This window comes from Drosophila sechellia, chromosome 3R (assembly GCF_004382195.2).
Source record: "Drosophila sechellia strain sech25 chromosome 3R, ASM438219v1, whole genome shotgun sequence".
Classification (NCBI taxonomy): Eukaryota; Metazoa; Arthropoda; class Insecta; order Diptera; family Drosophilidae; genus Drosophila; species Drosophila sechellia.
The window spans coordinates 10,429,010-10,439,576 of record NC_045952.1 but is presented as its reverse complement, the minus strand read 5'-3'; the positions used below and the strand labels follow the sequence as shown (position 1 = coordinate 10,439,576).

At 46.8% G+C, this 10,567-nt stretch overlaps 3 protein-coding genes across 3 annotated transcripts; 1 reads left to right on the top strand and 2 right to left on the bottom strand.

Annotated features, from left to right (window-relative positions):
* Nucleotides 1–64: 64 nt before the first annotated feature.
* On the top strand, nt 65–2,270 carry LOC6616649 (mediator of RNA polymerase II transcription subunit 17). The gene is made up of 3 exons (XM_002040970.2): nt 65–208; nt 282–2,037; nt 2,099–2,270. The coding sequence occupies exons 1-3, from the start codon at nt 120–122 to the stop codon at nt 2,180–2,182; spliced, it is 1,929 nt and encodes a 642-aa protein (XP_002041006.1). The 5' UTR covers nt 65–119; the 3' UTR covers nt 2,183–2,270.
* Nucleotides 2,242–3,021, bottom strand: LOC6616648. The gene is made up of 2 exons (XM_002040969.2): nt 2,530–3,021; nt 2,242–2,468 (listed from the first exon to the last, which is right to left on the bottom strand). Exons 1-2 carry the CDS (start codon nt 2,812–2,814, stop codon nt 2,334–2,336), a joined length of 420 nt encoding a protein of 139 aa, XP_002041005.1. The 5' UTR covers nt 2,815–3,021; the 3' UTR covers nt 2,242–2,333.
* A 578-nt stretch (nt 3,022–3,599) lies between these two features.
* LOC6616647 (single-stranded DNA-binding protein 2) lies at nt 3,600–10,534 on the bottom strand. Its single transcript, XM_032723288.1, has 2 exons — nt 9,650–10,534; nt 3,600–8,053 (listed from the first exon to the last, which is right to left on the bottom strand). Exon 2 carries the CDS (start codon nt 7,472–7,474, stop codon nt 6,137–6,139), a length of 1,338 nt encoding a protein of 445 aa, XP_032579179.1. The 5' UTR covers nt 7,475–8,053; nt 9,650–10,534; the 3' UTR covers nt 3,600–6,136.
* Nucleotides 10,535–10,567: the final 33 nt, after the last annotated feature.

The window sequence follows — 10,567 nt, the reverse complement described above, 5'->3', positions numbered from 1 at the left end:
ACCTGGAAAAAAGTGTTGTTTTCGAGCACTCACTTATCGATAGCCGGCCGCAGACGTTTTGCAGCACTATTCTTTAGTTTTGCTTGGACAACCCAAATGTTTTGTTTCCCGGCGCAAATATGTCGAATTCCGTGAATATATCAGTGGAAACGACGTGCGAGAACCAGATACGTGAGATTGGCTACGATGGCACCGAATTGTATCAGCCGTATGTGTTTCCGCTAGCCAGCAAGCCCTCTACTCAAAGATTAATTGGGTTCTGCGTCTTTTTTTCTCTTTAGGCCGCCGACTTTGTCGGAAAGTCTGGCGAAATGTGCGGCACGCATAGATTTCAGCAAGACGTCGCTGGACGACCTGAAAAAGGAGGAGAAGTCGGCGGCGGCCGCTGCCGACGAGGACAAGGACGCCACTCAGTTCCAAGAGAGCCTGTGGCCTTGGGATGCGGTGCGCAACAAGCTGAAGGATGCGCTCACGGAGATATGTGTTCTGTCCGATGTGATCTCCATTGCCAAGGACAAGCGCTATCTAGTGCTCGATCCTCTGCTGGAGGAGGCTGACGACACCAAGCCCATTGTGCAGGTGTACAGCCGCAAGAAAGCCATCTCTCAGGCAGCCCAAGTGCTCCTCAGTGGCGCTGAACGCCTGCGAAACGCGCACAGTGAGCAGCGCAATCGCAATGTCTCAGATTTCCACATAGAACTACTGCGCCTGCGACAGAACTGGCGCCTGAAGAAGGTGTCCAATGCGATTATCGGGGATCTCAGCTACCGCACCGCGGGCTCAAAGTTTGGCATGAGCGGCACCTTCGAGGTGACCAAAGCTGAAGAGACCGGGGATGAGGACACCCCCAGCTCATCCAACAGCAGCAGTAGCACCTCCGGCAACAATGGCATGCAACTTAAAGCCAGCTCCGCATTGCGAGTGATTGTTCCAGCGGAGCTGCAGGGTGTCGCCTACATAAAGGTGATCACACAGAAGGATCAGGAGGATTTGTGCACTGCTCAGCTTAATCTGATGGGCCACGGACCCAATATAACAGCCCAGGTGGGTGTCTGGCAGAAGACACTGGAGTTCGCCCAGAATGTGCTCTTCTGCAAGGAGCTATTTGCCCAGTTGGCACGTGAAGCTATCCAACTGCAGGCACCAATTCCACATGTGGTCATCGGCAACCAAATCCGCGCCACTCTGCTGCCTAACATCCAACTTATTATCTCGTTGTGCCACTCAACCACCTTCGATTCCAGCCAGCCGGCGCCAATTAACGATCATGACCATGTGCTGGAACACTCGCTGCATCAGCTTCTGCGCGAGGTGCACTACAAGAACTCACACCATCCCTTTCCCCATCCGGCCAGTGCACCATTGGGACCCACTAAGAAGCGCATGCTAGCCGGTCCGATGGCCGCCGATCGGGAAACGTTGTTGGACATGACCAAGTCGCAGACCATACTCGAACAGATCATCGCCCAGGCGCAGCACATTTTCATGCGCAAGCGAACACAATATGTGCTCGATACGCTGGCCAGGGATGTGAAGGATCCGCAGATAGTGTCGCATTGGAACGCCATGAACAGTCCCACCATGTCGTGTGTGAAGATCAACATTGTAACGCACGGCTACGATGCCATTGGACGCACCTCGCTGGTCATTCACGTCAAGGAGCGCTCTCTTAAATGCATTTGCCGCGATGGACGCGTTATGCGGCTGTCCTACGAACCGCAGGAACTCCGCGACCTGATCCTCTGCCAGATCAACTCTCACCAGATCTCCTGCCTGATCAGCCTAGCTCGCTGCATGTCCTGGACCGTGCTGTCGAACAGCAACCACTTGGGTGTCGGCAAGGTGGAGCCGCTGGGAAATGCCAGTTCCTGCCTTCTGGCCTCTCCCAATAGCGATCGCATGATTGCCGTTCAGATTCGCTGCGATCCGCAGATAGATGTTAAGGTTTATATAGCGAGAAGTCCACGACAGGACTTCTTTCCCAGTCCACTGGTGCCGGAAAAGCTGTGGGAGAATCTGGGAGGCACATTCAAGGAGGTGAGTCCACTTTTGGAAAGCAGACCAGAAAACAGAGCCATTAATTTTGATTCGTTTCTAGGTGAGGTTCGACAAAATCGAGGGCAAGAGCTTTCTCAACAAAATGGAGTTTCTGATGGCCTCGCTGACCAGTAACACAGCCTGAAAAACCTTCACATGCATCCCCACTAGATTGTAAATCGATTTAGAACTCTGTTTTAGCAATTAATTAAAGTAAAAAGAGTTGTAATTTACATACGAGACTTCTCTGCTATTGCAGTGTTTAGACATAATCTATATCTTGAGGTGCTTTCAGTTCAGTGCATCAGGCTGTAGCTGACGTTGTTCTTCCACAGGCGTGGCTGGTAGTTCACAGACTCCGGCGACATATTGCGCTGCTGCATGATGGTAAAGGTGTCCTCCAGGCTGACCACATTGGCCCGATTGGTGCTCTGCAGAGAGAGTGAGAGTTGTGTGACCTCCGTACACGCATTACTACCTAATTGAACTCACCCAGCGCTCCAGGTCGCAGAAGCTGATGTTGTAGTTCTGACCGCGTGGCTGCAGTGTCAGCACCTCCATCTGATCCGCCAGTGGTTGGGCCAGGCGCAGATAGAGTCCACGGTTGGTGGAAAACAGGACGGGTACTCGCTTGGCTGGTGCTGATCCTGCGCCCGTTCCGGCACCTGGAATCTGCCGGTAGGTCGGGCAATGATTGAGGGTGGTCACCGCCTCCTCTGGCAATTGGGCATCGCTGCCACCGCCACCCACGCCGCCAACTGTCCGCATCAGACCCATGCAAGTGTAAAAACAGGACGCCACTTTGCCGCATTTATGGGTTTAGTGGCCGTACTCGATTTACTGATCTCGCTAGCAGCCGTCGGATGAACTTCGCTGTATTTGCATGGTTCCACACACACTCCTGGTCAACCTATCGATTTTGTGCAGCGCCAAGCCCAACGTCAACACGCTCCCAGTGTCCAGTCACTGTGTGTATCCAGCCCCCACCATTTGTATGGGCTACAATCGAACGGCCGGTTGCCCCGACAACCTGGTACCACCAGCACACCCGTTCCCTGACCGCTGGTGTTCATTCATTAGCCATGTGCGTGTGCCGGACCAATTGTCTCAGCCAGAGCCCAGCCAGATAGGCAGATAGCCAGCCAGCCGGCCACACGCGTTTCTGCAAAATTGTTCAATTACCGCCAGCGGGAACTGAAATCTCTTTGATGATGTATGCAATCAGCAGGATTGGCTCCAACTGGTGGTGTTGTGATTGCAAATAGCAGGCCATTATGGATGACCAAGTGGATGTTGTGGCTAAATCAATGCTCAACTGTCACTATTCCTCGAAAAATAGTTGTGATCACTAAGATCACCTACATATCTTCTAATTAAAAAAGAGTATCTTATAGATACAATTATTAAAATAAAGAGCTCTAACTTTAAAATCTTCGTTTAAAGATTCCATTTTGTAACCCAAAACGCTTCTTTTCTTTTACTTTTTACAAATATTGTTTTAAAACTTTATTTCATTTTTATATTATATTGTTGTTGTTTTGTTTGTGTTGTGTACTTGTAAATTGTATAATTAACACTAAAATACTTATTTAAACATATTCCATATTCAATCGGTTTTTTGTTTTGTATTCCCTTCATATTTTTTCTCGATTTTTCCGTGTTACTTTTTGCCATTTTTTTGTTTTGTTTTTATTATTTGTGGTTGGGGCGACTTATACCTTTTGTTTACTTATCTCCGCTCCATTACACTTATATAATTTTTTGTTTGTTTGTGGTTTATATAGATCCAGCAATTGAAACGCTCAAACCCAAAGCGTTAGTAAATAAATTTAACTTAGTCACTATTTAAGTTTTTCGCTTGCATTCCATACTATAATTTAGATATAATTCATGCAGCACATACTATAAATTTCTTCACTCCGCTCTCGATCGTATTATAAATTCCGACACATTAAACATATACAATATTTAAAATAGACTTTTACATTTTTCTTGTTTAATTAATTTATCAATTGATTTGTGTGTGTGTGAGTGTGTAGTTTGTGGTGTGTGTGTGTGTGTGTTTGCTCCAAAGAAATTAGTTTCTCCGTGTATATATTCCTTTTGATTTGTTTATGTTGCTGGGCTTATAGATTAGCTTCGTTTCTAATGCTACTATATGGGTTCGGGATCGGGTTGGTTGGTTGGTTTCTCTATGAATGCTAAGTGTGCTGCTGTATCGCTAAAAAGGATGCTAGCACAGACATATACAATGTGTATATACTAGATTTATTTATTTATATATATATATATATATATATATATATATATTTTATGCACTTTAAGACTTTTGTTTGTACAGCATTCAAGTTAAATGTGATATTTGAAGTAAACTTTTCATTAGGTTATGTTTTCTACAATTGGTTGCTGCATCTGCGCTGCTTTTCGCTTTACGAAATATATACTTTTATATGCATATTAAACAGCTAAATCTTATAGTTATGCGCGTAGCTATTTTGCAATAAATTAGTGCATACAATAGGCTACATCTGTATCGTCTGTCTATATATAATGTTTACATATAGCTATAGCTTTCCATATAATTTTCATTCGCCGCCCTAATGCACACACAATGCCCGTGGTGAGGAAATCGAAACGAGTGCAAACTGCCGCCGCTCTCCAAAGTGAGGAAAATCGCGCATATCGCATTGTATCTCAATGCTCATGCCATACAAATGGTATTGCTCGCCGTTGGAAGGAACTTAAATAACGATTTTCATTTTAGTTGTTTGGTTAAAATATATAAATACATACGAACGCATATACACGACACAAATGGGTGAGACATAAAGACACAAAACAATACAACAAATACGTTTTTGAACAATCGACAACGAAACAAACCAAACAAACAGACGGCAAACTGAATAGAAGCGTTTACAATTTGTACAATTAGAATTAGAATTGAGAATCGAAAACGTATAAAATTTTGGGCCAAGCCAAAAGATCTAGACATTGCCCCACTAAATGGAGCGCAGTTCAAGATGAGTGCACGTGAATGAGTGTGGGTGGTTACAGACTATCTCCATATACAAGTCCAATAATGCTAACTATATACTCAACTAGGTATTATGCATATCATTATAATTATACCATTCATATGCTTGCTTTCGTTTTGCTGCCTTGCTACGACAAAAAAAGGAAAACAATTGATCTGCGATTATGTGGTCTGTTGTATCGGCTGATTTCTACATGAGCAAGTGAATCGAATGGTTATAATTGGGATCTTGGGAGTTTGCAGTCAGGTGAGTGCTTGCAACAACTAAACTAAACACAAGGCTCACTAAACTTGTTGCATACATTACTTTAAGCACACAGACGAACCTCCGCAAGGCGAACTATATTCGTAGATCTAGTTCGACTTACTGATGTTCGACCGCATTTGTTTGTTCATTACGATTACTGTTTTTGTTGCTTGGTTTTGTTTTCATTACTTTGCAGTATTATCTCAAGTTTTGCCGGAAAACACGTCCATTCTGACCACTGGCCACTGCCCAGCTGCGGCCTTCTCCTGAGTTCCACTGCCATTTCATTACGAGTTAAAATTTTCGATCGAAAATTAAAGTTAAACATAGAATACAAGAACGAAACGAACTAACCTAAAATCTACAGCGCGAAATCCAGGACTAAGGACGATTGACAGTGGCAGTGGACCGTTTGATCCTTTCACAATTTTACATTTGCTGCTTTAGTCTATTATATTTAAGGGCTTTGCTTTTTCGCTTATTCTTTTTTTTTTTTGCTTCGCTTTTTCTATTTCTCATACATGCGTTAAATGTTAATTACTTTATGCTTATGTATCAAGGATTTCTACTACCGCGTTCTTATTTGCTGCGTGTTGTGGTGTTGCGTGTGGTCATCGCCTTCAGAAATTGTTGTTGCCATTGCTGAGCAGATTGGAGGCGGCGGCCCCAAGAGCAGCAGCCGCAATGGAAGCGGCCGAGGAGCTGCCCGCCGCCGATCCGTTGGACGCCGCAGCCGCCACCACAGCTGCCACAGCGGCTGCCACCGTGTTGAGATGCTGCTGATGCTGCTGCTGCTGCTGTTGCTGGTGATGTTGTTATGGCATAAAGTAGTCCGGATGATCTGTGTCTTTCTCGAACCGCTTGGCCTCCTCGTGCATGCTCTCCTTGATCTTCAGAATGGCGGCCGATTCCGTTTGATCGTTCTCGCCGGGTCCGCCGAATCCGCCCAGATTGTAGTCACCCATGCCGCTGCCAGAGTCTTCGCGCGGCGTCCCAGGTCCTCCGTTGGCCGGCGAGTTTTTCATGCCATCCAAACCGGATCCGTCCGGACCGCCGCCGCCATTAAGTACGGGGCCCATTGAATTTGGCCCGCCGCCCATCGGTCCCATTCCGCCGGGACCTCCTCCGCCACCACCGCCATCCGGCCCTCCACCCATCGGGAACTCGGGTTTCATCAGGGCGTACATGCTGTCGCCGGGTCCGCCCACTGGTCCGCCTTGCGTGTTATCCTGCGGCGACGGCATTATGGGCGTTCCCGGTCCCGGCGGTCCATTCGATCCGGGTCCATAGTTTCCTGGCGATGATGACGAGTATGCATTTAGTGGCGCCGAGGCGTTTGGCTGCCATTGCGGCGGTCTTCCGCCCGCTCCGCCCATGCCCATGGGCGGCATTCCGCCAGGTCCCGGTGCCGGGCCGCGCATTCCTCCTGGTCCACCGTAGCCCATCGGTCCCATGCCGCCAGGACCGCGTGGCGGATTCATGCGCGGATTCATCGGTCCCATTCCTCCGCCTGGCCGTGTCGGATCCATGCTGTTGGGCATCATGGGCTGGCCGGGGGGTCCATTGAATTCATTGCCCATGCCCTGCATACGCACGCCGGGCCGTGGTCCGCCCGGGTATCGGGGTCCGCCCATGAACGGCGGCTGACCTGGCATCATTTGCGACGGCGGCGGCTGCGGACTGGAGGCGTGCGTCGGCGGCGACGGCCGCATCGTTGAGTTCGGGAAGAAATTCGGCCCCATCGGTCCGCCGGGACCCATTGGACCGCCATCGCCGCCGGGTGGCATCTGTCCCAGGGGACTGGGCGCTGGTCCGCCAGCATTGTGGGGTCCACCCGGACCAATTCCATTCACTCCGTAGCCGGAGCTAACAAAGCCGTAGTCGTGGAAGGCCTTGGCCTCCGAACTGTGATCGCACTGATCCCGGCGCTCTGGCGCCGCACAGTACAGGTCCCAGAAGACGCACCACCAGGTGTGCAGGAATCCCGGCGGCTCGCCCAGCGTTATGTTCTTCTCCCATCGGATCTCCGAGAGGAATGTCTGTGCCGCCTTCTGGGCGCCAACGTGCAGCAGATACTCGTACACGTACAGGGCCAACTTTTCGCGGGCCTGGGCGTCCGATGGAACCGCCGATGTCTTTGATTTGCCGTACATTTTGTGTGTGTGATGTTGGTTGTTGGCTGTAGTTGCGTTTTGTTGCTGCTGTTGATGATGATGTTGTTGTTGTTGCTATTGTTGCGCTGGGTAAGGTGGTTTTCTGAACTCGGAGTTTGGGTTTTCTCGCCTCTCTTTCGTCGCTAGTTCGCTTTTTGTCTACCGACTTCGAGCGTATTTAAATTTTTATACTTTTTTTTATGTACTTTTCGAGGCTCTTGCTGTCTTGCTGCCTCCTCTTCGGTTGTTTCAGCTTCAGCTTCTTCGTCGTCGACGTCTTCTTCTTCTTCCCTTTAGCGGCTGCTGCTGTGCTGTTGTTGTTTTTTAATTGGCCGCGCTTTGGCTCACGCAGCCGTTCTCCGCCGCTCTATTACTTCCACCATTTTTAATAAAATATATATTTTTGCGAATGGAGAATGAAACGCACTGTGGTCTTTACTTTTCCGATTTTACTTAATAAACTTTTTAGCGCGCTCTCGCCGTACGTGTGTGCGTGTGTGTCGCCACTTCTTCGTTTTACCGTTTATTTTTTTCAGGTATTTTTTTGCCTGATTGTTGCTGCTTCTTCTTGCACAACCACTAAAAACAGAAAAAGAAGAGCAGAGGGAGAGAGAGAAAAAGAGAGCATGAGTGAGAGCGAGCGACAGTTCGTGTGTGTGTTGCAAATTTTCGTGAGTCTGTGTGAAGTGCGGTGTGTTCGTGTATTTGTGTCAGTGTGTGCGACCGTACTTGCGTGAGTGCGAGAGAGGGAGCGCGCGCATTGTCGACAAAACGGCACAAGTGCCACACTAACCGTCAAAACTTTTGTACCACCTTGAATATTTTGTTAAAAAGAGTACTAAATAAAATAAAGATTAAACAACTGGCGAAAGTTTTATTTTCAATTTAACCCTTTAATAATCTCTATTTAATGACGTAATTCTATTCTTCTCTATTTTTCTTTAAACACCATGAATCGTCAATTAAATTTGAAATTAAGAGGTTCTCGCTTTTACTGTGATTAAATAAATAGATTAGTTTGGTTTATTTTAATTATAAATATATCTATCAACTGCAATTATTAAGGGGCCAACGACATTGTCACAAACTATTTTAATAACCATGCAGATTTGAAACATCAATCGTTTACAACTTTTGACTGGGTATTTGTAAACAAAAATTAGACTAACAGAGATTTAAGTACTTCATGTGATCGCTTTCGCTGACCAAGAGTTTGTTAAAGCTGTATTAAAGGTAACAACTTTATTTCTATTTGGTGGAGTACTTTTAGAATCCACTTTGGTGGATTCCCTCCTCCCTCGTTCCACTCAGGTGAGTGGGGAACAGACAGTGATGCTCTTGGCCTCTCGGCTTAGTACACATTGTACACAGGTAGGTTGCTACCTAAAAGCCTAAAGGCCAGCAGGCAGCATAGTCCGCCTGTCAGTCAAACAGACATTCAAATCAGAACTCGTCTCCGGAGACTACGAAACGGGGCCCCCAAAATATTGGTGGCACTGTGCGGGAGCGAGCGGGTACCAGTGGGGTTGGGTGGGTGGTTGATTTGGTTGAGTGACAGCCCGGAGAGACATGGCGCGTGGCGATAAGGTCAATTGGCTCTGCGGACAGGTGCATCAGTTACTAGGCACTATCGGCTATATATCCAATGGCTGGGAAAACTGTACGACCGATTTGAATGCGGTCGAAGGCGAACTCAACTCAAACTAGCGAATGTACACAGAGAGCGAAAACTATGGGCTGTCAGCTGTTATCATTTAAAACAGAAGGTGTTATCGGAATCTATTATGAAACCAGGTGGCGAAACTATTCGAGTGCCCAAACCTGTGATCAACGACGAAGCTCAAGGGCTGAGTACCTAAACTTGCAGTGTGGCTGCTACAAAAAATACCGGTCCATCTCTCCCTCTCTTTTGCTGCCGCTGCCTGCTAGCTCTGCTGGCGTCGCTGTCGGCATGTACAACAATAACAAAAAATATGAGTAAAATCTACATTAGTGCCGATATTGCTGCATTATTGTTGTCTAGTTGAAGACGTCATCAAATTGGGTACGCGGGTTTTCTCTCGCACGTTCTACTTTTTGCCACACACTCTCGCACACACCACACGCACGCACACTCGAACGAACAGCTTCACAGATGGCCGTTTGTTGATATTGTTGCTGCTGTTGCATACGCACCTTTGTTGTTTACTGTTGGCTTTGGCTATCTGTCGTTTTGTGAACGCCCTAATACTTTGAATACTATTATTTTGGCGAGTGTCGTGTGCTGCTGATTGCAATTTTATCACAAAATCAACAAGAAACACAAACACACAATTCGAGAGGCTGCTGCTGCTGCGCTCGCGAAAGAGAGTAGAAGAGAGGCAGAGAGAGCGGGAGCGAGTGCGAGAGCGGCAGGTCGAGAGGGAGGAACGATAGCGAGAATACGGAATTTTATTACAATCATTGATTTTTCGTATTCGTATTTGTATTAGCGGCTCCCCGGCTCTTCACATGTTTTTCGCGCATACATATAATTATTTATTATTAAACCGCGCGCTATTTTACTTCGTTTTTTTATTATTAGCTTTTTGCACCAATTCTCTTGTATTTATGCGCCTGTGTGTGTGTGTATGTTTATTCGTTTTGCATGGATGTGTGTATGTATATGTTCGTGTGTTTTTAATTTCTTTTCTAAACACACTTTTTTGCCTGCCGCCGCTGTGTTGTTGCTGCTGCTGTAATTTTTGCAAGTTTTCTCTTCACACGCCTTTCATTCGCCGTGCGCTTTGTCCGTGTATTCGACGATTGCTTTTACTGCCTGTTCGGCTGCTGCTGCTGCTTCTTCTTCCACTAAAAATCGGCTCTTTTTTGCCTGTACGAAATTTTCACAGAGAGCTATTGCGTTGAAATGCATTTTAAATTGATGTCATTTCGAAAGCAAACACAACGTTCACATTTTCACTTTAATTGCAAATAACTATTAGTTTGGTTAAATCGTTTAAACACGGCAAAATCGTATAAATATTTTTACTGCTACAAGTTGCGTCGTCGTCGTCTTCGTCTCGTTCGAGTGTGACCGTTTACCGAGCATTTAAATAATCCGCTGCGAGCTGA